Raw genomic sequence first — 25945 nt, forward strand, 5'->3', positions numbered from 1 at the left:
TGTTGGTTGACAGCCACCTGAATATGAGCCAGCAGTGTGCCCAGGCAGCCAAGAAAGCCAATGGCATCCTGGCTTGTATCAAAAATAGCGTGGCCAGCAGGACTAGGGAAGTGATCGTGCCCCTGTACTCAGCACTGGTGAGGCCGCACCTCAAATACTGTGTTCAGTTTTGGGCCCCCCACTACAAGAGAGACATTGAGGTGCTGGAGCATGTCCAGAGAAGGGCAACGAAGCTGGTGAAGGGTCTGGAGCAGAAGTCTTATGAGGAGCGGCTGAGGGAGCTGGGGCTGTTTAGCCTGGAGAAAAGGAGGCTGAGGGGAGACCTTATTGCTCTCTACAACTACCTGAAAGGAGGTTGTAGAGAGGTGGGGGTCGGTCTCTTCTCCCAAGTAACAAGTGATAGGACAAGAGGAAATGGCCTCGAGTTGCGCCAGGGGAGGTTTAGACTGGATATTAGGAAATTTTTCTTCACCGAGAGGGTTATCAAGCATTGGAACAGGCTGCCCAGGGAAGTGGTTGAGTCGCCATCCCTGGAGGTATTTAAAGGACGTTTGGATGAGGTACTTAGAGATATGGTGTAGTGGTGGTTTTGGCAGTGTTAGGTTTATGGTTGGACTTGATGATCTTAAAGGTATTTTCCAACCTATATGATTCTGTGATTTCACACTTATACTGATATAGGATGGGCTTTCTGTTCAATGACAGGTCCTGCTTATGGGTAATTTTTGAATACACGGCAAAAAATCTCATGCAGCTGCACTGTCAGGAAGTAAAATGTATACTCTTACACTAAGATCCCCAAGTAGTTTCTTACATCCTAACTCCAAGTCTGTCTTCCTCAGTGCCTGCTAGTTCCCAGGCATTTAGAGGATTATATTTCTCTAAACTATTCTAGGGTTACCTGATGTGAGACCCCATGCTTTTGTCTTTTGTACTGTTGGGAAAGGGCTGAGGAAATTCTGCAAAAGCCTTCTAGAGCTCTGTGGGAGCTACAGTCTGGTTCACAAGAAGGACCTGAAATCTAAGAGGTCTTCTGCTCTGGATCCTCCTTCCATTAACATTTCTGCCATGGAGCACTAACCTAGAGCCAAGAAATGGAGCTGCCTGCCTGGCTCTGAAGAGCATGTGGAGGTATCTGGGGAGTCTGGTCTGCCTTTCCAAGGGGTAAGGAAGGTTTTGGCAAGAGCACTACCCACTGGGCTCTTTTTCCAGTGTGGAACTGTAAGGATCCTACTAACGACTTCCTTCTTCCACATGGTGCCACCCTAGGATTAATTTTATGCCTAAGGAGAAATCCCCCAGTGCTGTCTAATAACCAGCTCTTCTGCCTCTGATCAAGCACTGCACGTTGACAGTGAAGCCAAGTCGTGATCTGTGTAGGGATAAGTGAAGACACTTGGTGGCTTGCTGGCCCTATGGCAGTACCATCACTGCTCTGTGGGATGATTTGGATTTGGTCCCTAAGAGCTCTGGGACCTCACTTTGGGGACACTGTTGCTACTGGGCATCCCCAGGAATATCACATAAAAGGCATCTCAGTGGATGGCAGCAGTTGAACGTAGGTCCTCTGTCCCCACCAGGGCCAGAAAGTCCCTGGGAGCTGGGAATGCTGAGGGGCTGCCCTGGGGGGCTGTGGATGCTTCCTCAGAGTGGGGTGCTGGGCTGTGGGGCTGCTGCGCTGCAGCGGGGAATGCTTTAAGCGCACTGACTCATAGGAGTTGGTGCCTGGTGTTACCATAGAAATCAGATCAGCTGCGAGGGGTGGGGAGTCCTTGTCCCTTGGCTCTGCTGCTGCGTGGTTCCAGCATGAGCTCACAGTGCAAGGGAACCTGATTTCTTGCTCCTTGTCCCTTCGAGATCAGAGGAGGTCAGACAGCTCTCACCGGAGGGCAGGGAATAATTTTGCTTGGGTCTCTGCTTGGCTGCAGTGGTCAGACCCTTTGTGTTTGCTGTACTGTCTTGGTGATCTGCTGCTCGTATATGTCTTGCTCTTTTATGTTTTGGGAAACTTACTTCATTTGCTTAGCAATAGCTCCCAGCCCTTTGGGAGCCCCAGAGAGGTGAAAGCTGGTTGTAAACTGGTGAGTAGCAGATAAGGGAGGACAGGAAGTAATAAGCGTGGAGTGACCCAGAGGGAGGGGACAAACACTGAATATCCTATTTCCTGTACTTTCAAAATGCATCCCCAAGCCTGGTCACGAGTGTTGTCCCAAACATGGACGTGATGCCTTCCAATGCTCAGTCTCTCACAGTTTTTGTCCTCTGTGCTCACATCCGAGTAACTGTTTCATCATCTTCTCTGGATAAATATACACATTCACGCTCTAAGGGTGGAAGGTGCAAAACATTGTTGCCCCCCTCTGTTCTGCTAAAGGAAATAACTTTACTGTGAATATAATCTTTCCACACAAAGGTGGTGTGCCGCCTCAGATCATCTTTGAACCCTTTGCTCTCCTTGTAGTGCAAAACAAGCACATGCCTGTCTGAGAAACAGCATTACAGAAGGTCTTGCTGATGCAAGGTGTCATTTTGTTTTGCTACAGTTCCTCTTGGCTTGCTGCCTGTTTTCTGTGTGGTCTGTGTGAGCAATCCAGATCTACATACTTGTTCTTTCCAGTGTTTCCTTGCTTATTTCCAGGACATTGGCATTAGAGGATAACAGCTGTTTCCTAGGGGGTCATCCCTAGGAACTGGTACCCTTAGGAGGTGCTGTATGCTGTGCTAGCTCAGTCCTAGGTTTGACATGTCTTCTACTCCAGGTGAGAGTGAGAAATATTTGCAAGCAACAGCAAACATACTGAGCTGTCTGTTTCTTGAACCCTCTTAATTCCTTGGTCTCCTGAGTATTACGGCTTGCTTGGTGAAAAATACTCATTCTAGCAATACAGCTTTAAGTTAGAGATGATTCCTTGCTGCTTGCTGTCAGGTAGGAGAAAGGATTTACTGGGTGATGCTGAAAGGAGGTGAAGGTTGTATGTGTATTGTTCTCCTTGTCTTATTAGCTCAGCCTATGAAATCCTGTTTTACGAAGCTGTTCACGTCTGTGTTCAGATCCCAGCACACTGAAGCACCCACTTCAGTGTTGTTGAGAGCTCTGGCCCTCCCTCCCTTATGGGGAGAAGGAGGGGTGATTCCTGGGAAAGCTTCCAGCACTGGGCCAACTGTGGAAACAGCTGGGCTTTGTGCCAGCCCTTCGGAGGGAGGGGGAGCTCAGAGCTGGTACAGTGAGTGTATCAGGCAGGGGCTGGTGTAGCCTGTCGCCTTCCTCAGTGTCTTGCTGCTGCTCCTGTTTCAGGGGAGAAACTACTCTGGACAGAGCTGTGGTCGAGCAGAGACTCGCTGAGGGGGTTGGTGCAGGCTCCTGATGGCCTTTTGATAGCAGTTGGCACGAAAGAATCCAACATATGTCTGACATATGTTGGTGCTCCTGGCTTTGAGGAGGAGGAAGAGTTCCTGCCTGTGTTAAGGGGGAGGGGAAGTATGGTCTCTGGATAAGTAAAGATAAAGAAGGATTTGAGGAAAATCAGTGAGAAGAGGAAAAACCTCTATGGGGAGGTAAACTTGTGATCTCTGTGTCTCACCTAGCAATCTCTGCAGTCCTCGTTCTAGACGCTGCAAAATAAACTGCGGTATTTGGGGACCATGGCTACAGACCCACTCTCGGAGCTTCAGGATGACCTGAACTTGGATGATACCAACCAGTCCCTCAGCCAGCTCAAACTGGCCTCCATAGATGATAAGAGCTGGCCAGCAGATGAAGCCCCTGCTTTTCCCAAGTCAGGTAAGTATCCTGCTTGTTTGGGGTCTGGGTTTTGGCCAAAAAGGAATTGTTTGTCCTGCAGCATTGTGGTCATATCCACATATACAGGGAGCCCTAGCTCCATTTAGGCACATTAGGCTCCATTTATAGGTACATTAATCTTGCACCACACCCGAGCGAATTAGCCCTGCTGTTGAACAGCACTAAAAAGCTTAGAGCCAGCTGATGTAAATATACTTTTCTCAGTCCTGGGGCTGGTTGCACTTCGGTGCTGACAGTACGGACAGGCTGTAAGTCCTTGAATGTCCTATGTTATGGTCTCTTGCAGGATAGTTTGGCCTTCCTGAGTGGGGGGGTCTTGAACTTCCATGTGGGAGGTGGGGCTGGAGATGTGAGTTGTTGCTCTGAAATCCTGTGCTATGGACTGCTGCCCAAAGAGGTCAGGGAAATTAGCTCAAGGGCATATAGGATGGCCATCCATCAAGGGACCATGTTAAGCTCCTCCTGCTCTAAAAAGCCATGACGGTGCCCTTGGCACTTGGGTTTTGGTCTTTGTGAATTTTTGTGACGCATCTGAACAGTCATTTTTGATAGGGTGTACATTCTGGGACACATATATGGGCCTCATAGGATTGGCAGGTCTCTTCTGAAGTCATTGCTGCTCTTGCCCACTCAGAATTTCAAAGGTGGGTTCTGAGGTGGACAGATGCATACATTAGTCCCTCCCATGTTGAAGAGCCATTTTTTCTCATCCCTTTATCTTTATTGCACCCCTTGCCAAGGTGCTCCAGATCCCTTCTTCTAATTGCTTGTTCCTTGTGTTTTGCGCAGAGGACTCCAAAGGCTCCCCTGAGCCCGTCACTCACCTGCGGTGGGATGATCCCTACTACGATATCGCCAGGCACCACATTGTGGAAGTAGCAGGTAGTGGTCTTTCTGTTTTCCCCTTCGATGTCTTTGCAGCTGGGCTGAGGAAGGGTGTTTCTAATGGGGTTGTGGGGGCATTTGCTATATGCCAGGCCCAAGTGACAACGGCAGCTGGCATCGTAAAGAGGAGCACCAAACTTCTTGAATGTTTGCAATATGTGTAATTTTCTGTTGACCTCAGTTAAACTAGCATTCCTTCTTGGCTCTTTACTGTCTTGATTATATTATTAGCAGGACTTGGTTTCTTTTGCTGCATTGTTTTAGATGTGGCCCTTGACGATATCCTGAGCACAAGATGTGTTTTTTGCATGATAATGCCACAGAAATTACCTAGTTACGCAGTACAGCTGCAAGGTCCTCAGCTGACTGAGTAATCCACAGCAGGTCTGGCAGCTCTCTTATATCTGAATAGCCAGAGCTTGCCATCCTGTCCAGAAACAGCATTTACAGAAATCTGAATTAGGGGAATAGGCCCATGGCCCCCTACAAGGAAAGACCTGATCACTCAGGGTGGTTGGATTTGGATTTTCTCTGTGTGGCTGTCTTATCCATATTATTTTAATTACACTAACCCTCAGCGATTTACTGATGGGACCTCCATAAGAAAGAGTTTTGGGGGTAGTTTTCAGGAGGGAAGGGTAATCCCAGTTTGTCTTGCGTTCCTTGTTTAAAAAAAAAAAGCGCCTCTTCAGCCTGCTGTGACTTGATTCACACTTCCTGCTCGATTATCTGTAGCCACCTCCTACCCCTCCTATGGCTACTTCTCTGCCTTGGTCGCTGCCTCACATGAGAATTTGCAGCGAAGCAGAGACACAAGCTGGAGTCCTCCTGATTCAGGGTTGTTCTGCAGCAGGGTTTGACCACAGAGGGAAGATTCTCAGGCACTTACCTTGGTAAGAATTGTCCTGACATCATTCTTTTCTGGGCTGTCTTATAGAATGAGCTTTCTTTCTCCTAACCTCTCATGTTACATCTTTTGGGGAACAAAATGATAATAGCAAACTCAAAACTTTGTTGTCCTTTGTCTCATGTGTGCTTCTGGCTGCTCAGGTTGACAGACCAGGTGTTTAGCATTTGGGCCATTATGTCTTGTAGATTTGCCACAAGTGCTTTCATTTGCAAATGTATTACTAACCTTCTTTTCCATGGGGCTGGAGTTTCAGGACTGGGGTTTATAGAGGTCTGCACTCTGGTCTCCCTACTGCTGAAACTGGGAAGGGACAGATGTGTGGACTCCACCGTTTCAGTGATAATAGCTAGAATATTTGGAATGCGAATGGCAGAGGTAACTGGTGTTTCTGGATTCTGGGAGCTGTTAATACTGTTGTTTGCTTCAGACAAAGTGCTTAGCAGAGAGTTTAGATCCGAGACGTTGATAAGACTGGAATGTCAGCCCAAACCAAGGATATACTTTGTGTACTGCCTCCTGACGTAAGCACCAGTCTTTCTGTGGGATTTCTGTTCCGAGGAGGTAACATTTTTTTTTTTTCCCAAGCTCTCTGAATAGAGTATCACTCCAGTGGAGGTGTGTCTCAGTGGCTGCTGGAATGCAGCCATTTGACACGTTGTCTAGGATAGCAAATGAAGAATTATCTAACTTCCTGAGAGGATTTCGGGGTGGTATGATGGCTGACTGGGCGGTGTGCCTGCATTCTGAAAGAGATCTCTCCCCCGTCGTGGTTTAAATTTGTGTTTCTAGTGAGGTCTTTGCCCCTGTTGTGTCTCTGTAAGTGCAGAAGCAGCTCATAGAAGCTTCTGTTGGCCACTCCTGGCCAATTTTCACCGGTAGCTGGTTTATCTGAAAGCCTGTGATGGTCCCACACACAGAATGTAGTGTAATGCCTTTCTTGGCATTGGAAGGGCTAGTAGCACAGCTCCAGATAGTGGATTTGCTGCCCCATAGTTTTGAGACTCGCTGGTGTCTCATCTCCTGGAAGCAAGATTTATGAAGTTGATCAACGGGGCCTGAGTTGTCTGGGCTCTGGGGTGAAGCTGTTCGTTCAGTTTTCTTGGTCAATAATTAATAATGTTAACTGTTCAGAGAATCAGGCAGGGTAATGTTCTCTGGGCTGTTGTTGGAGGCAAACAATCTGGGAAAATCTGGAAAAATTATATTAGAAGTAGCCTGGAGAATCAAAATCTCACTGGAGGATTAATATGAAATTTTGGATCTGGCTCTACTGACAAGTTGTGCATGTCAGCACCTTCAGGTGCAATGCACGCTCACCACGCTGAGCCTGAAATGAAATAGCTCCACCCCGGTTCTCTTGTAAATATTAGCAAATGGCAGCAAATCAAGGGTAGTTTTATCCATTCTGCTGATTTATGAGCTTTCTCTTCCATGTCCTTTCCTGTTCTGCACTTCAGTGCAGAAAGCATATGGCTAACTCTGTTCCTGCCTTCCCTGAAATATATTCTGGGATGGTGATGCTATTTTGAGACAGAAGCAGAAGGCTGGTTCCCATCCTTGGGCTGAACTCCATGATCCCAGGGTTATCCTGTGTGGTCAGAAAAGTAATTGCTTCTTGTGGGATGGGTGCGTGGTGTTAATAACTTACTAAAAGCCCAGTTTTGGGCTTTTTTAGTTTTGGGAAACCTTTTGGTTCTGGGATTCAATGCTTTTCTGAAGGAAAGAGATTATACTCTGCCTATCCTTTTGGACCTGCCTTAAGGTGTGTGTTTCTGGAGTGTTTTACGCAGGCTCTGGAGAGGTCTCTGTGTGGTTGTGCTCTTCTTGACTCTGAGTTCCTCTTTTTGTGAGCATTATAGCAGAGAAATTCGTCTTTACACGTGGCTAGAAGTTGGAGCAGAGGCGGCTCAATCTCACTACACAAACCACTTCTGCAAAGTGTGGGTTTTTTCCTTGCTCACATTGCATAGCGTTTGCAGGAAACGCAGGCTTCTGGTTGAAGACTGTTGAGGAACTATCCCAAATTTCTGTTACATTTAAGAGTTTCTGCATCCTCCTGCTAATTCTTATATGGCAAAGGTGCTGCTTCCATCTCCTTTGGCGTTGAGGCAGACGTGGGTGATGTAATCTTGGCCTTGAATTTCAGGAGAGGCTGAATTGCAAGAATATGGCAGATAGTTAATAACAGTCTGAAGGAGGTCTCTGGAGGTGTCAGTGCCTACTGGAAACCTGGGGCTGTGTGGGAAGAGCAGGGCTCTTGACAGCCCTCTGGCAGTGTGTTCCTTCCTCGTTCTTCTGCCCAGTCCGAAATCCTGGTCTTACTTTTGTGGTCAATATGCAAGCCTATAGCTATGAGGTGCATCAGCATTCCCATTTTACACAATAACTGGCTTTCTTCCTTTTGGGGTAAGAAAACTGGGGCTTAACATATGATTGGTGTATGAATTTTCCGCTGCTGTGCAGGCTAGAAGTTGGTGTAGCCATTGTCAGGAGAATGGCCATCACTATTTACTTCAGCTATATAGTCCCTGCCCAGCGACTTCAAAGCTTTGCTGAAGCTCAGAGCATGTTTCTGTTAGGTTTTGTGGGAAATCTGCTGCCTTACACCATTAATTGGCAGTCTGCAGGGCTGTCCTTGCAGAGGAGGTGTGATGCTAGTGTGCGTAAGACCTGTGATTGAAGTGGGAGAGCAAGGTGGAGAGCTGGGGGTGTACCTTCCTGTGTGTTACTAGATTGAAATTTTTCAATGGTGTTTTCAGTGTTGTTTTCAGTGGTGAATCTGGTGCCAAACCTACCTGAAAGGCATTGTGGCTGGCTGTTGGCTGCAGGTGCCAAGGTTGTAACTAGTGCTGATGATTTGCTGTTGCTGTTGGTGATTGACATGGGGAGGTAAAATCAATCGTGGAGCACCAGTAGCTGTTGATTCACTAAGCAGGCAAACATAGAAGTTGTAGATGAAACTTGTGTTTCAAGTATGTTGCAGTCTTTGGTGGCTAGTCTTGCTTTGTTGCAAGTCTTTGGTGGCTAAAGGCCTCTCATAACAAGGGTCCTTTTCCCTTCCAGTATGGTATATTGTTATTGGCTCCATTAATACAGGGTGCCTCCATTTCTGCTGCTTTTGGATGTAGTTTCTGGCTTCGACTTTTTTTTTTTTTTTTTTAAAGATTATTTGTATGATATGGAATGATGAGGTGCTTCTGTAGAATTGGGCCCATCCAAAGCAAGCCTAGCTTGTGCATCATGTTTTGACGTGGGACATCAAGGGAATGGAGAGTTTCTTTCTACAGCCCTGCTCTGCTCAGGCTCCTGTCTTGATAGGCCCATGTAGGTCTGTTGAGTATATAGCTCTAAGAGTGATGGAAAGGGGCTGGGCATGGCAATAAATGCCTTCATAGACCCCTCCCTGCCCAGAGAAACCTTTTTTCTTTTTTCTAACTGGCAGTTTATTTTTTTTTTTTTATTCAGAATCTACTAAACTTTTTTTTTTTTAAAGCTATGGGTGTATTGAAGATCTAAATTGTCCCCATCTTCAGCTTATTAGTGGAATCTAGCTTCTTGCAAAACAATCTGTTGGATGTGTTATTAATACGGTGTGATCCCATTCTCTATATGCTTCTGAAGTTGTTCAAAAGACCTTGACATTCAGAATTAATTGTGTTTAACCTTTTTAAAAGTGGCAGTACGGCAGTTGCCGTTTTGGTGGTAGGGGAAGTGTAACAGTAATGGCCAGAAATTTGACTGTGATTATACAGAATTAGTTGCAAATTCAAGAACAATACTTGGGAATCATGGGTTGCTGTTACCGCCACTAATTGTTAGATAAGGTTGCTTTGGAGAGGAGCATGGGGGAAAGATGAAATAGGAGGAACTTGACTGCTGCAGGACAGCACCTAAATGCATCCCAGCTGCAATCTGGCTAGACTCTGAGACTTTATACTCAATATTACTTTCTGGGAAAGGGTGCAAAGCTTGGCTTGCTATAACTTTGTTTCTGTTCCTCCAGACCAGGGTGCACTTGATGGGGCCCAACCAGGTAGGTAGATTTTTTGTGGCACTAACATTTGGTACTGTAGATCATGGTATTCCTTTAGCATGACCGTGGCCTGTAGCTGGACTGTCTCAGGGGAGCCCAAACTTTGCTCAGCCTTAGGCTGCACTGGCAAGTTTTCAGGAGTCCAAAGGCTGCACAGAACTGTCATCTGAGGGCTGCACCTCTGCCTCAGGCACAGCAGAATCATCTGAGCCAAATTTGGCACGTGGGCTTTACTTTTGGCACTTTGGGGCTCTAGGGTCTCAGTGTAAATCCTGTTCCTCTTCTGTCATGGTGGTGGCCTGCTTGGACCAGTTCAGTTTGAACTCAGATTTACCTCATTGTCGTGTGCTTTGGGAGTTCATCCTAGAATTGCTTCCTGTTCCTTCATGTGATCTGCTGCTGCGCACGTGCGAAGCAGCTGGCATTTAAACTGGATTCTCCAGCTGAAAGCAACTGTTATCTATTTCTTCTCCATTTGGCTGCAGAGATGTGTTTTAGTAGCTTGTTCCTCATTCTAGCCTGAAGCTGTGCTAGACCGTTCCGTGCTTGCTGAACATTTGTTAATACTCTCTGGACTTCAGTCCCAAGCCTTAAGAAATTGGCTGCTGGTGCTTTCACACTTCTCAATGAGGATGAAAACTTTTGGTGTGAAATTCTTTCTGCTGTTTCTGAACAGCAGGCCAAGACCTTCGCACAGTCCATGGAAATGCTGATCCTCACTGCCTCGTTATGTGGGCTCTTCTCCCCCATTTGCCATGCTCTCAGGCATCCTCCCATTTTGCATTCTTTAATCTGACCCTCTAGTATATTTTGTATCAGTTAGAGCTGTAGTCACTTGGTAAGGCTCTATGATTCTGGCAGTGTTTGGATATTGGGAAGATGTAGGTGGAAGATGTCATGTATTAAAATATTTCTACTTTAAGCTCCTTACCTTCTTTTCCTGAGGGGCTAAATCCACTTTGGATTTCAACAGACAACTAAAATCTACTATACTTAAACACTGCCCAGGTGTGTCATAAGCTTGGCAGGAACCTGAAATTACATTAGAGAAGTTTTTTACTGACAGTGACTCTGATAAACGTCCTAAGTTTTGTGAAACTTGTGTAGTAATGTTCCAGAATTATGTAGCAGTGTCCTCTCCTTGACCCTGAACTCTGTTAACTTTGCTGTTTTACCAATAACACTAGCTTTTGGTGGCAAGTTTTATCCGTCTGCATTATCTCAGTATCAAAGTACCAGGATATTCCCATTTGAATCTTTCATCGAGGTGGGCCCTCAGCCGAGGGTACCTGATGAAGGTAGGAATGAGCAGGGTCCCTGGACTGCAGTTATGCTGCCGGTGAGTAGTGCGACAGCCTCCAATCATGGCATAAAGGCTAATGGATATATTTCAGGAGAAATACCTAGAAATACATAGCAGGATTTGAGAGTCAAGCATGTATTTTCCATGTTGGCTGTACAGATTAATTTAATAGAGAGCCCTGTCTCAGGACAGTACTGCTACCTTGATATGAATTTCTGCTCCGATACGTTTGTATTGCTGCAGGTTTCAATCTGAAACATTAGCCTCAGTATTTAAACTTCAGCCCTTTTAGAAGTATGGTCCTGCACTGATGGCTTGGAACCATAGCAATGATGTTCCTTGCCCCTTGTCTCAGAAGTGCACTGGAAACACTGCTCTTCGGGTGAGAGGAAAAACTGAGTTTGGGCCTTAAGAGCACCATAACAATGTCCAGGAGAATTAGCATGTCCATCAGTGCTACAAGTTAATATCTCTTTAGATGAGCAGCTGTCTTGACTGGAGAGGCTTTGCATATTGGTTAGTGTCTTGCTCTTTGTTGTTAAAAAAAATATGTATCTGAACTGCGTCCTATAGGGAGGTAGTTTAATTCCAGTGTAGATTGAAAATATTTTTTATGTACGAACTTACTCACAAAGGTATGCACATTGTTGGGGTGCTCTGTGAGTACTGATGGTATATAATTGCTTCTTTGTTGGTTTGTTGTTAACTATTGAGCATTCTACATCTGCGAGAGGTAGGAGACAGCATGAGAAGCTGAGTGATTACTTCATGGTCTATAGTTGTGTTCAATGGAAACTTTAGCTATTTGCAATTGCAAACGAGCGGTGAAAACCTAGATACGTAAGAGTAATATTGCAAACAGGAAAGCAAACAGTACTAGGGATAGAGCATCTGGGAAAGATCAAATGTGATAAAAATCTGTTCGGTTGGAGGCAGAGAGGCCACCTGCAGGCAGTTTCCTCCAACAGCCAAGAATGCATGGAATAGGCTTTAGGTTCTTGTTTGTAAATTGGAACAACTGATTGTTCAGCTTTGATGCTGAATTTTGAATTTTGTCATGTCTGGAGGAACCAGACTGATCTGATATATGTCAGGTGGAAACAAGATTGGCAGTTGGTTGTTTTGAAAGTGTCTGTGTTGACAGGCTGAGCTCCATGTGATGAAACTGGAGTGAAACCCAGAACTCAGTAACGGGCTTGCTGGTTCCTGTGTAGGTCTCGTGCATAAATTCATTCTGATTTGGAAGGCAAAATGGGCCACTCCTCTTTCAGTCATCCAGGGAACTATAGATTATCTTTTGGTGTACTTGGCCCTGGAAATTATCCAGGGGAAACATGCCATCTCCCCTTTGGCAGAATCATGGATTGTCTGTTTCTTCTTTACCGGCGATGCCAGACCTTTCCACCAAGGGTGTATAAGGAACAAGATTCTAGACTTTGCATAGGCCCTGCTATGGGCTTTCGTGTCATTCCAGAGGAAGGTGTTTAAACTATGTGGTTCCTGACTTGTGACTTGTCAGGTCTGGAAGTCAGTGCCCGGGAGCCTGAGCTGAGTGTGTGGCCACCCACAACATCGCATGAACATGGTGCTGTACTGCAGCTCTTCACAACCAAGGCCTGCCTTGATCAAGCTTGCAATCTGCTTCTGGCCCTCAGGCCATCCACTCCAGTGTGAAATGCAGCCTCTCGGTTAACTGAAGATAGCACCTATTCTGACTTTAGCGCAGAGCTATGATCTGCAAAGATCTGTAGTCTTTCTGACCGTTATCTTTCATCACTACAAAGCTCAACAGATTCTCAGATGCTACCATCTTTTTGCTGTTCTGTGCAGGCAGGACCCTTTGTCTTCCAGATGGAGACGTATGAGTAGCTCAACCGCTAGGAAGAGTCGCAGTATGCCATATTCCCTGCCCAGGACTTTGTACCCTGCATCTTTGTTTTATAGACAGCATATGTGCATTAGACCCAGCCCTAAAGCTCATAGCAAGCTACCAAGAAACTCTGGGCTAGGCAGAGAGTGGGCTACCGTGGGATGTGCAATGTGATATTAGTCTTGTGGCCTGGCTGTGACTGTATCTGGTTGTTCCAGATGAGCCTTGCATCACTCTCTCCTAGTGCTGCATTCTGGGTCATGCGTCCTCCCTAACCGCCCCTTACCTCCGCATGTGTATGTCAGTGTGATGGCCTACGCCAGCCCTTTCCCGGTCTGTACCTAGTGCTGCTTCAGTGTCCCTAGCTTTTGTAGAGGTTCTGGCTTGTGTGCATCAGTAAATTCTGTCTCTTGTGTTGTCTCGTGAGTGACTTGAAAACGGGACTTGCGAGGGAAAAATATAAGTAGCAAGAGTATCTGTTCTTCTGGCCAGGATGGGGGTAAAAGAGGCTTAGTGGCATCTTAATGTCATGGTGTATGAGAGTTCTCTGGCTGCTATTTGCAGCACCAAGTGGTCATCTGTTACTAACAGGCAATGTTCCCAGAAACCTCAGGTTTGCTGTTCTGGGGTTCAGTTTGAGATCTCAGTTCCTGCACAGCAAGTGTAACCAAGCAGTAGTTGAGGGCCAGAGCCCATGCAAAGGTGAGAAAATGGCTGCATGCTCTGAATATTGTAAATCAGTGTGGGGAAAAGGATATGTTTCAAGAGGAAAGATGTATTGCAGGGCTGTCCTGCATAAGTAGTGATCCTTGCTGCTTTTCTGTGCAGTGGTCTGTATGAGATGGTTGTGCTGTAGGAGGGGAAGGAAGGTGGTTTTGAGTATAACCTCAGTAGCCCCTTCCACTGCTCCATGCTCCTTCTGCTTGACAAGAAAACATAGCTCTCAGAGCAGGGTGAGTAGCAAGAAAGATGGGAAGACTTTAACCCTTCACACTAAAGGAACCATTTCATTTCAACTGGTGCTAAACAGCAAGTCATCCTTATGGAAATGGATTGGGTGTTGTGTCTGGGAGAGAACCAGACTTTCCTTTGAACTCCGAAAGATTTGGAGTTCCAAGTCTTTTGGATTTGGAATCCAAAAGATTTGTGACCTGGTTCTTACTTATCTAAATCTCTCAATTCCCCTAGCATGTCTGCTAAGCTTGTCCATGCCCATCTGCTCAGGCTTTGTTTGTGGGGCTGAGATCTCTGCTGGCAGAAGTCCACTGACATATGAAGACTTGCTTTGGGGAAAACTTGGCTTGTTGTCTCTGAAGCCTCAAGTGGTGGCTGGGAGTGTCTTCCCTGAGATGAGGGTGCTTTATGGGTTATTTGGCTCCAGTGTGATGGGGACTGTTTTCTGCTGGGTTTTTACATGGAATGCTTTGTTGTGCCGCACTTTGCAGCTCCTTCCAGCTCAGGCTGGAAAAATATCTCTGTGGATGGAAAATCTAGGAAGCAGTGAACAGCTTGTTCTGCAGTCCCCCTGGAGAATCCAGCAGCCATACTTGGTCCATCTGTAGAAGAGGCTTATGATGATGCTTGCTTCTCATCTCTGGGATGTGGCTGGGCCTGCCCTGTTTCTAGGAATTTCTTGGCTTCCAGGGTATGAAATGGCTTTGTTCTGTGTGCAGGACTAAGCTTCAGGTGAAAGAAACAAATGCACCAGACCACAAGCAGTTAGTCTGGGATCGTGTGCAGGACGGAAGGAGTGGTTATTCTGCCTGTGAGGAGCAGTTTTCCCTGTGCCTCCCTGGGCCCACGTGCATCAGGAGCAGTGCCCAGGGGCAAAGCGTTGCAGGATTAATGCTCTGAGCACCCTGCTCTGTACTCGAGGCCTCCATCCCTACGTGCCCCGAGGCATCCTGGCTTCCAATCCTTCCTCTTCTTTCAGGGCTGGAGCATGGACTCTGTTATCCATTCGCATTGTTGACTTGCCAGGCCCTTGGTGTTCAGGTTTCTGCTTCCATACTAGGCCTGTGGTAACTCTGCTGGAAATCGGGTTTAGCTTTGCTGGCAGCTGTGGCAATCCAGACTTCTGCCTTGTTATGGTGGTTTCCCATTTTCTGTTTACCCCTTGCTGCCAAGACCACAATGTAGTCCTTAAACTCCCTCTAATCTCTGGCATTTCATCTGCAGGTGATGACAAATATGGAAGGAAAGTCATTTTGTTCAGTGCCTGCCGGATGCCTCCAAGTCATCAACTTGATCACGTGAAACTGCTGGGGTGAGTAGTGTCTTAGGAGGCTGCTGTTAACTTCTTAAGCCTGACATAATTCCCAGGTGTTGGATTCCTGGGGCCAGATCTATCTGCACTGACTTCTTTAGCTGGACATGTCTTCCCAAAGTGCTTACCTCCATTGCTGGGGATGCAAATCCTCTGTTATGGTACACAGAAATGAGTCCCAAAGGGAGGAAGAGACTCTCTGTGGCAGAATGTGAAGTAAGTTCAGCAGTTGTCTCTTCTCAGGTATCTGAAATTCACACTGGACCAGTATGTGGAGAGTGATTACACACTGGTGTACCTGCACCATGGCCTGACCAGTGAGAACAAGCCATCCCTGAGCTGGCTGCGGGATGCCTACAGGGAATTTGATCGCAAGTGAGTAAGGCTGCAGCAAGCAAGGATATAACATGCTTTTCTGTAGCCTAACATAGAAGATCTTCCCCAGGCCCCCGTTGTAGCTTGGTGATCATAATTTACTATCACTTATTTCTGCTGCTTATGGAGGTGCGTTGTTGTTTAATGGAGGCTGAATCATGGGATAAACAGCTCCTTCTGTAGTTACATCCTTTAGACCAACAGGCAAGCAGCAAAACCAGGACCCAGTGTTAAGTGTGTCAGCCCCGTGGTATAATTGTTGCTTCCTGGTGAGGCTGCTCACTGCTTCTTGGTGAATCTTGGAATATAGAAGAGCATGCCCTTAGGCTGCTGAGTGGCCTGACACAGCTACAAAGCATGGGAGAGCAGAGGCCACGGGTGCTGGGGAGTGGTGAGGCTCAGTGCAAAGGGAATGGAGCACCCAGGGTGCCTTAATCTTGTGGAAAGGTTGGTTCCTCTGCTTAAAGTGCAGCTCATCCTTACTTAGCTTCTCTTGGCAGGTACAAGAAGAACATCAAAGCCTTGTATATTGTGCACCCAACCATGTTCATCAAGACCCTGCTGATTCTCTTCAAGCCTCTGATCAGGTAGGAAGCACTATAGGAGGCTCACCCACATCCTCGCACTACAGGGGAATAATGGTGCATTCTTAGTGGGGCACAAGATGAGCCCAGGCTGCCGAGCCTACCCTGGAGTCTCTTACCCTATGCTATCTCCTCCTGTTTCTGAGCTCAGAAATATTCAGACACAAGAAGTACTGCTTTGGGAACCTACAGAGTCTGCAGCTCTGTGCTGCTCCCTTTCTATCCAGCCAAGTAGAAGTAAAGTGTTGCGGGCTCTGCTAATAATGAAAAAGGAAGTGAGAGCATCAGTCCAAATTATATTTAATTCATTGTGTTGATGCTGAAATCCTAACTCTGTAAAATAATTGAAAACAAAACTTTCTCCAGCCTACTGCCAAACTTAGGAAGGAGAAATCCAGTGTTTTAGGGAGCCTGCTGCTGCTAGGGCTTCTAATGTGACTTGGGAAGTCTTGGCATCTCCTGGTAAAATATATGGAGTTGGAGAGCTATGTGGGCAACATCTCTGCTGCTCAACCACACCTGCCCCTTTGCCCCATTGATGTCTCTTGCAGACCCCTGCTCTCCTTGCCTGTAAGAAGTCCATTCTGATACTGGATTTCCTGATTCCTCACATACCTACTTTTCTCTTGTTTTTTCAGCTTTAAGTTTGGACGAAAGATTTTTTATGTGAACTTCCTTAGTGAGCTGGAGGAGTATGTGAAGCTGGAACAGTTGGGGATCCCAAGCCAAGTGCTGAAGTGAGAATGCTGCCTGTCTCCCATTTGCTTAGCGCTCTGTGAGAGGGGACTTTTCTGGAGGAATGGCAAGGGGAGGAAGAGATTGTTCCACTCAAGCAGTGATTTTGGAGGGAGTGGTGACAAACTGCCTTAAAGACTATTGTTTCTCTCCATGCTCTTTCCTGTGTGTCCTTGGCCCCAGTGCCCAGTTGTGTCCTTGAGTTAAAAATCCTCCTCCAGTGGAGCACCAATCCTGCCTCTCCCACTCACCCCTCAGGGGCTTTCTGCAAGCTGCTGACCTTAATACTGACCTGGAGCTCGTGGCACGCATCGGCTGCATCTGGGCACCTGCTTTTCTCACTCTGCACAGTTCAGCTTGTCTTTTGGGGCTTCCCAAAGTTGCCACAGTCTCGGTCCTGCCAGATTGATTCCCTGTCCCTCACACACATATCCAACTGTCTCATCACAAGCAATGCTGTCCTGGCCTCCTGCCCATGCTGTCTGTCATCCTCAGCTACTCCAGCTCCTGGTTCCAGTAGATATTCCTTTCTCCCTGCTTTTTTTCTGGCAACCAGATGTTCATTCTTGTTGCCCCTGTGCTCCAGAGCTGCCTGTCCTGTTTTTGCATAGGTGGAATCAACCATGTTAGGCTGGAGCTGTTACCAGTGGGTGTGTGCAGTGGGTCATGTACAGTACTGGGTTCGTGCTCTTTCTTGCTTTTTCAGCCTTTATGGAAAGGGAGTGGCTTTTTACTAGTCTGTGTTTTGCCACAGATACGATGAATATCTGAGATCCCTGCAGAAACCTTCACAAGTGCCCCAGAAGCCAACACCCCCACGCCCACCGCTGCCAAACCAGCAGTTTGGAGTCTCGCTCCAGCAGTGAGTATCTCTGGATTGTGTTGCTTTTGCCCTGACTTGCTTGATATGAGGTCACTGTATTTATAACTGAACAGCAGCAAAAGTGGCTGTAAAATTTCTTGCATTTCAGACTTCCTACAAAGCTTTAATCATTCTTCTGAGGAACTCTGCGCTCATGTCCAGATCCTGACTGACTCAGTTCAGTTCCACCCTCTTGATTCCCCGTCTAGATTGTCTCTAAATTAGGATGAGATTGTTTCTGCAGCTAAGGGTCACTAAGGGAGGAGCAAAATAACGGCCATGGGGATGGCTTTATGCCACTGGAAACTTCCTTTAAGCAAAGGAAGTCCATAGGGGGCTGATGGGGGGTGTCTTAGGTTTTTCCATATCATAAATTCTATTTTAAAAGCACTTCTATTCACCCTTGTACTGATTCCCACCCCCCATTCCTGCACAGTGACACTGGCAAGACTAGTGATACTGGCTAAGTGTTAAAGGTATTTTTAACTTTGAGTGTGATTTTGCCTCCCCGGGGAATGAGGAGGAGCCAGTACTGTGTGGCCAGACAGATCCTCTGAAGCAATCTGGGAACACATTCCCCAGCTTCAACACAATATTTCCAAGTGTAACCCCTGTGATGCTGTGTGCCTGAGCTTGTTAGTAGCCTGAGGGGGGTGAACAGCTCCATGCTATCAAGTGGTATAGACAATCGAATGTGAGGGTGGCAGCGAACACCTTGGCATCACTAGGTCTTCCCTGACAGCCATTGGGTTGATATATCTTCCGTTACAGGAGCGGGGTGGGTAAACTTATCCCATATATATTTCTCTCATGTGTCAGCTTCTTTCTGCCCTTGCTCCTATGGAGAAGGAAAAAGGAAGCTTAACCCTTTTCACCTGGTTCATAACTAGCAGCCTTCCCTTCTGGGAATCCCTTTGCCCGTGGCATCTGCAGGCTATGATTTTTACAGAAGATAGAGAAATATTCCTGTGGTGTAGGAATGAGCTCATACTTGCTCCAGTGAATGATGTAGCATGATGGGTGAAGAGGAGAGAAGGCTGGAATAATGGCTGAACCAGGGACTGGGATAGCAAGATCCTGTGTGGTAGAGCTTGTGTGGGCAACTTCAAGACTCAGGGGCTGCATGCAGGTTATGGAGGACCAGTCATTTGTAACCTTTTTGTCTCTTTCCCAGTCTCAGGGAGAAGAGCCCTGATCAATCTCCTGTTCCTCTGGTGGTCAGAGACACTATTGCTCATTTGCAGGAGCATGGTAAGTGTTAGGGGAAGCTGCAGCCCCTCTTAATTCCATGTCAGTGGCCTCTCCTCCACCCAAGTTCCCATCCAGAGTGTGGTAAGATAAAGAACAGCAGTAGTCTTAGGATAAGGTGTAAAGGCCTGAACTAGGTGAGTTAACCTCCAAGAGAGATTGTGCAGGGCTTAGGAGACCTCTTTCTTCCAGTTGTCCCTACTCCCACTTGTGTAAGAGTAGCAAAATGCTCCTTGCATCCTTTGCCTGGTAGTGGAAGCAGAAAGAATTGCTGTACTCTAAAAAAGGGACTTGTTGACATCTGTCTGAATGCCCCACAGCATGGATTTATGATTAAGACCAGCATTTTTAGAGACTCTCACATGGCTGATCTTTCTTCTCCATCTGCTCTCACTTCACAGCTCTTGCTACAGAGGGGATTTTCCGGAGATCAGCAAATACACAGGTTGTCAGGGAGGTCCAGCAAAAATACAACATGGGTAAGTGCCCAAACTCAGCAGAGCCCCTCTCACTCCCTAACTACTACTGTCCAACTGGAACTGTGTTGGCACTAATCCATCATGGCTCCTCTCCTTCTCTGATAGGCCTCTAGGTGAGGCCCCATCAAGGTATGACCAGAGTTGCAAGGGAGAAGCATCTGATACTTCTGCTGTGTGGAAAGCGTATTCCTTCCCACTCATGTTCCCCTCACTGCCCTTTTCCTTCCTGAAAATTTCCCTGTTTCTCGGGGTGGGATATACCATTTTAGTCTGGTTATACTGGAGGGACTGAAGATGACCAGGAAGAAACTTGGTCATCTGTTCCATTTGATGACTTCTAAAGGTGTAGTGCTGGATTCAGCAGTGCTTTGCATATGCTTTTGGGACAGGCTTTTCCACCCTGCTAGAAGATGTGGTGCTCCAGTACCCTCTCTGTGTTCTTTAAAATACTGCTTCCCTAGTTCTAGGCTCTGACCACCATGTCCCATTCTTTGTCTGGAGAAGATCCTGCTCTGGCCAGTGAGCAATGAGTCTCTGCTCTACTTTCTCAGGTGTGCCTGTAGATTTCCAGCAGTATGAAGATATCCACCTCCCTGCTGTGATTCTCAAGACCTTCTTGAGGGAGCTACCTGAGCCCCTCCTCACTTTTGGCCTCTACAGCCATGTTGTCAGCTTCCAGAGTGAGTTGTAACAAGAGTGTGCTACTCCCTGAATATTGCACTGGCCAAGGGCAAAGATATCTTGGGGGGGGCAGTCCTGCATGGGATACCCTGTGACTGCAAGCAGGGCTTTCATCAGCGTGGGTGCTGAGGATTCCTCATGGACCTGCTTGTCCTGTCTCTCTTGATTTTTTAGGTGTGGAGGAGGTGAATCGTGTGGATGTTGTTCGCAAAGCACTCCAGACTCTGCCAGAAGAAAACTACCAAGTGCTCTGTTTACTGACAGCCTTTCTGGTGCAGGTGAGCTGCTCCAAAGGTGGGCAGTCGTATTCTAGTTCAGCTGTCAGTGCCTTGCATCAGCTTTTTGACTGCCTGCTCCCTCTTTTCCTTTGAGAGGAAATGAGTCTCAAGCTAGGAAATTGCCTTTCTTTACCTTATGTTCTTGTTATAGAGATCAAGAATGATCATGATGCCTAAGCAGTTGCTTCTCATAATGCTGAGAGGTGCAGGCAGGCATTAAGCCCGTGTGGTCTGTACCAGGGAGGCTGAAAGCTCCCCAGGGTGGAGGTACAACTGCAAAATATCTGAGTAGAAGATTAGACTAGAAAAGGGGTCTCAGATCCGCCCTACAGAACTTTCTGCTGCCATGGAAGCCACTGCAAGGCTATTCTAGCAAGAGGGAAGATCACCACTTTGTTTTGAGTGGTGATCTGGACTGTAGAGATATTGGCTGATAGTGCTCTTGGTCCTATTATTATGATACGGCCTGATGGTTAAGCCATAGTGGCAAATGGCAAGATATTGCTCCTCACCTCCTGAATGCTGGATGTCATGTGTGTTTCCCCCAGCTGTCTTCTGGAATTGGGCCTTCAGCTTCTCTCCTCCCATTTGCCCTTGGGAGTCTGTCAGCTCTGGCTTTGGGAAGGGTAGAGGGCAGCTGCTGTGTTCTTCTGTAGGATTCACAATGCTCTCTTTCCTTCCCACATAGGTCTCTGCTCACAGTGACAGAAACAAGATGACAAACACCAACCTGGCAGTTGTGTTTGGCCCAAATCTGCTGTGGGCCAAAGATGTAGCCATCACCCTAAAAGCCATCAACCCCATCAATACCTTTACCAAGTTCCTGCTGGACCACCAGAAGGAGCTCTTTGAGGCTGTGGAGGCCTGAATCCAGGCCAGCCCACACCAGCACACTGTGCCCACCTTCCCACCTTCTTTCCCACCTTGTCTTGGAGCTGTGACCAAGCTGTCTCCAGTGCAAAGGGACCATTGATCCTCCGGGTGATGAGCAGAGTGAGGGCTGTGGAGATGGTGGAGAAAGTGTGTAAGTGAGCAGGAGACCTGCTGCTCCGGATGGGGAGGGGAGCTGGTCTCCCAGGTGCTGAGAGTGGAGTCCTAACCCACCTGCCAGTCTGTGCAGCTCCTCCAGGGCTCATCACCATTCTGCTGCCCTATCAGATGACCTGCCTTCCTTTCCTCCTTCCCTCACATGCAGTTTTTCTGCCCTCGTGGTCCCTTCTTCAGCGAAGATCTTTTTTGTTTAAGCTCCCATAGCCCCAGCTCACCCCCCTTGCCTCAGCTAGGCTGTCTGGGCTAGGGCAGGCTTGCTGGGTTTTGTGGCAGAGATGTTCTGCTGCGAGTGCCATCTCTCAGCATTGAACGTGCATCTTGCCTTTCCTCAGAGGCACCTAAAGCAGGGAGGGGAGCCAGGCAGCCCTTGTGCTTCAGGTAGCAGCATGTCCTGCACTTGCAAACACCACTCTAGACCCCGTGCTTTTGGCAGGCAAGTGAAGGACAGGCTCAAGGCACATAGGCCGTCAGACTCCAATACAAGGAAGCTGAATTTAGCCCAAACCCCTCTGGGGTCATCCACTCCAGATACTACTGTTCAGTGTTTGCTGGGGTGTAGTGGGTGAGGTGCCTCCCAGCTCAGGTGTGTTTGTCCCTCCAGCAGCGTTTCCAGGTTCATGCCAGGCCTGGCTGGGGCCCTTTGACAGCTGGTGAGTCTGAATGGCAGGGAGCAAATGCCCTGGTGGCACTGAACTGCTGAACACTATGAGGATCACTGCCTTTCCCTGTGGCAGCAGCACAAGGCCTCTTCTCCTCCGTCAGGCACGTGTATCTGTGCTGACTGGCACAGACTGCCTTGGCTAGTTGTCTTTTTGAGCAGAACTTTCCCCAGCACAGTGTAACAGAGAGCGTGATGGCCTTGAGGGAAGGTCTAGGGACTGGGGCTAACCCTCACCCTGGAGTGCACCAGGCCTGGCTTACGAATTTCTACCCAGGTGCTGAGCGCTCATGTGCCAAAGCTGTGAGGGAACAGCTATTCTATTCCAAGGATCTTTGCCCCATCTCCTCCTCGGCTCATACTTTCCTTCCATCCTACCACGGAAGCCTGGTCAGATGCATCCTGTATGCCCTGGGCACGGCTGGAGAGATCAGGTTGTCTGCAAGGCAGGCTCAGAGCGGGGTGGGCCTGGCTCCTTCCCCAAGCAGCTGCAATGCTGTTAGGGCATCACAGTTGTTTTTGGGTTGCGGCATTCCCGTTACCTGAGCTAAAAGAGATCCCTCTCCTCAGCCTGGGCCCGGCAGGGTGTTAGTAGGGAGCTTCTAGCCTTACTTCACTGGTGTGTTATATCTTTGTATCTTGTGCCCTGCGTGCCTGGGCCAGTCCTCCCTGCTGCATCTGGCCACAGGGACAAATCTTTTGGACCAAGCAGAACTAACTTTTAAAAAGCTACTGGATGCTAAATAGAGTTTGCTTTTTCATAATATTTTAGCCTGCCTTTAAACACTGACCAAAGGTCAGTGCCTTAGTTGTAATCAAAGTAAGTGACATCTGCTGCAGGAATTACGGAAATTGCTCTTTTTGCTAAGCTCTGGAATGGGGATGGGTACGAACATAGGCAGCTCTGCGGGGCAGCGAAGGTCCAGCCAGCTGGCTCGGAGGAGGCACACTAACACGTGGGTGGGAACAGTGAGCAAGAAACTGCGCATTACTAAGGCTGGAGCAAGAGATGTTCTAGGAGAGGGCTGGGTCTGATCCCTTCTAGATACTGGGGGACTTTGCCCTATGGAGGCTACAAGGCTGCTTAGTCTCCCCCTTCCAAAAGTAGGAGTCTTCCCTGTTTGGCCAGGATATGAATTGTTTCAGCCTGAACAATTCACAGCAGTAACCAAATAAATGCTTTGGAGGTAGAGATACTCAGCTCCTAATTCACCTGTGATCTCTGCTAGAGTAAGTTAGCAGGGCTGATGTTCTGTGTGGCAGAGTAATCTCCTGGGATGGACAGTGTGGAGAGAGGTGTACTTGCCCCAGCGTTTAAGAGGCAACGCTTTATGGACAGCCTGGGAGGAGTGTGGAGGCTGAGGGAGCCCAGTGCAGCCCCTCTTTCCTGCAGGCACCCCACTCTGTGTAGGCTTCAATATGGGGGGAGACTTGGTGCTCTGACTATAGCTGCAGCTGACGCCGGCCTTGCTTATATCTCCCTAGAGGAAAGGCAAACCCAGCTAACTTCTTCTGGGACAAACAAGCCCAAGGTCAGCAGTTTGGAACAGGAAGTGCCTGTGTGCCAGGGCACGAGGCCTTGGCCCTACGCGCAGCCCCGGCTCCCTGGGGAGGGTGGCACGTTCCAGCCCTGCGGAGCAGCAAGGACCGTTCCCTGCCCAGTAGCGAGAGGAGCAGTGCTGGGGTAGCTTAGCTCCTCTCCAGGGAGAGAGCAGGGATTGCTGCAAGTGTCCGTGTTCTGGCTGGAGTTTGTTTGGTGGGTGCTTTTTTTTTTTTTAAAGTGAATTTTTGAAATGATGTTTCCTTTTTTAGCAAAATGGAGACTGGTGCATCCCCTGCAGGCAGGGATAAAAGCCTGCTCCAGTTCAGTGCCTGCAGGGAGTAGATTTGGAGGGTGTTCAGGAAGCTGCTACTGCTTATGGTGGGAAAGTGCTTGCAAATCCTGGAAGGGACCCAGTGTAAATATCCCCTTCCCTCTGCTGCTCCTCATGCTGGAGCTGCCGGGGGCCCTGGAGCAGGCACAGTAACCGGGGTTGCTTTTGCTTCTGCAGTCTGCTCTCCTGAATGCCTTGTATTGAAATATCCCTCCTGTGACTTAGCAAGCAACTGGCCTGGGCCTGCCTGCAGCCTGCGCTGGGTGGGTGGCCACCAGAGCCTGTGTCTGCCAAGCCCAGGGGCTTAAATTCCCTCCTCACCTGGTCAGCCTCCTCACACAGGCAGGGCGCTGGCTGGGCTGGGTTTCTCTGCCACATATACGTGGGGGACAGTATCTGATTAGGGTGCTGGTCTTTGTCGGTTTTCTCCTTGCTGTAGAGCTGCCCAAGGGTCTCTTCCCTGGCTCGTCTTTCAGGTTAGCTATTAGCCATTTCTCCCTTTTGGGGGTATTTGTTCCACTTCAACCCTCTGCTTTTTAGCACCTGGACCATTCCCCTCTGCTAAGCCTCCTTGCTGTCTTAATGGCCTCTCTGCTCCCTGGCCCAAGCTATGTACTGACACCAGACCTTGTGGGTGGTGCAGGGGGGCTGGGGCCATCTGGATGCCTTGTGGCAATGTTTGCTAATTTGAGAGAGAGCTGAGGGCCAGTTTGGTCCCTGTTTCCTCTTTTATGCACGGGGGCTCCTGTGCAAAATTTCTGGCTTTGCTTTTGTTGCTGGTGTTCCCTGACGCCTTTTCTGTTGATGTTCATCAGGTGCAGGGCTGGGGTTTTCATGGTTCACATTGTTTATTTCCTTCTAATCCGCACCAATCTTATATTTCACAGTTTGCACTTTTTGTATTTCAATAAAAATCGAAATGTAATCCCAGATCCAGGTGTGTCTGTCAAGTGGCAGCAGCTGTGGCACATCTACAAGAAACAGAAGTAAGGCTGGCTACGCTGCCAACCACAATGATGCAGAGAGGGAAGAAAGTGAGTATGAAGTGCCTCCTATGTGAGTTACTCTGTGAAGAAATACTAGTTTGCAGGAGCCTCAGGCTGGAAGCAGAATTCAAACAAAAATGAAGTACTGCAAGTTTGGCTTTTTCCTGAACAGGGCTGGGCTTCCATGTTACCATCTCCCTGTCATGATGAGCAATCTGCCTAGGATTGCCCTTTCCCGGAGGCAGACCCAGACAGCACCAGGTTGTGGTATCACCAGGTGTGAGTGGGAGCCACCTGCAGGCTCCCCAGTTAGGATTAGCTGGCTAAATTTATCCTGGGGCCAGGTGATATGTGCAGCAGAGGCCTGCACCTTCTCATCTCAACTTACATGGATCACTAACTCCTCGATGTACAATAATAGTCTTCTGGTTAGGACTATGACACTCCACCCCTTGATCCACATACAGTTAACTACCTTTTCCTAAAGATACTGTAATTTGCTGGTTACATCAGTAAGCTTTTTGGCTAGTAGAAAGGCTCTTATACGCAAAGTGATTACTACAATTAATAATACAAGTGTAGCAACAAGTGAACCCAATAGTGGGTGTGAGAACAGGAGTAGGAAGGAGAGCACTGGAGCTAAAAGCGTCACCATCGGGCAGTAGCCTGAGCCCTGGCTACTGGCCTTGTCATCTGGATGATGTGTTAATGCTGATGTTAATACTTGCATTTCTAAAACTGTGTGCTGCTTTTCAGTTTTTATTACTGATAAGCTGTCCAATTAAGGGCTTCCCAGTGTTGCCAATTTTCCTCCTGCATGTTGACATTATTCAGCGTGACTTGTGACAACCTGTCAGCCATATACCAGAAGGCAGAGGTATTTTTGGCATCGTTGGTATATTTGACAGGTAATACTTTGCATATGGTCCTTGTAGTCTGATTTATTTATTTACCTGCCATAACTTACTGGACAGTACTGCAGTTCTAGAGTTGAGTTTACTACTTATTATTTCTCTGGGGCTTTTTCATGTGGATGGTGCTTTTGGCCATAGTCTATGATTTTCCA

At 47.7% G+C, this 25945-nt stretch overlaps 1 protein-coding gene across 1 annotated transcript; it reads left to right on the plus strand.

Moving 5' to 3' along the window:
• The first annotated feature begins 3605 nt into the window (after positions 1-3605).
• Positions 3606-24825, plus strand: ARHGAP1 (Rho GTPase activating protein 1). The gene is made up of 12 exons (XM_075502665.1): positions 3606-3781; positions 4592-4684; positions 14982-15069; positions 15313-15444; positions 15945-16031; positions 16667-16765; positions 17518-17625; positions 18800-18876; positions 19275-19352; positions 19904-20032; positions 20208-20311; positions 21000-24825. The coding sequence occupies exons 1-12, from the start codon at positions 3643-3645 to the stop codon at positions 21177-21179; spliced, it is 1314 nt and encodes a 437-aa protein (XP_075358780.1). The 5' UTR covers positions 3606-3642; the 3' UTR covers positions 21180-24825.
• The last annotated feature ends 1120 nt before the right edge of the window (positions 24826-25945 follow it).

The sequence above is a fragment of the Mycteria americana genome, chromosome 5 (assembly GCF_035582795.1).
Source record: "Mycteria americana isolate JAX WOST 10 ecotype Jacksonville Zoo and Gardens chromosome 5, USCA_MyAme_1.0, whole genome shotgun sequence".
Classification (NCBI taxonomy): domain Eukaryota; kingdom Metazoa; phylum Chordata; class Aves; order Ciconiiformes; family Ciconiidae; genus Mycteria; species Mycteria americana.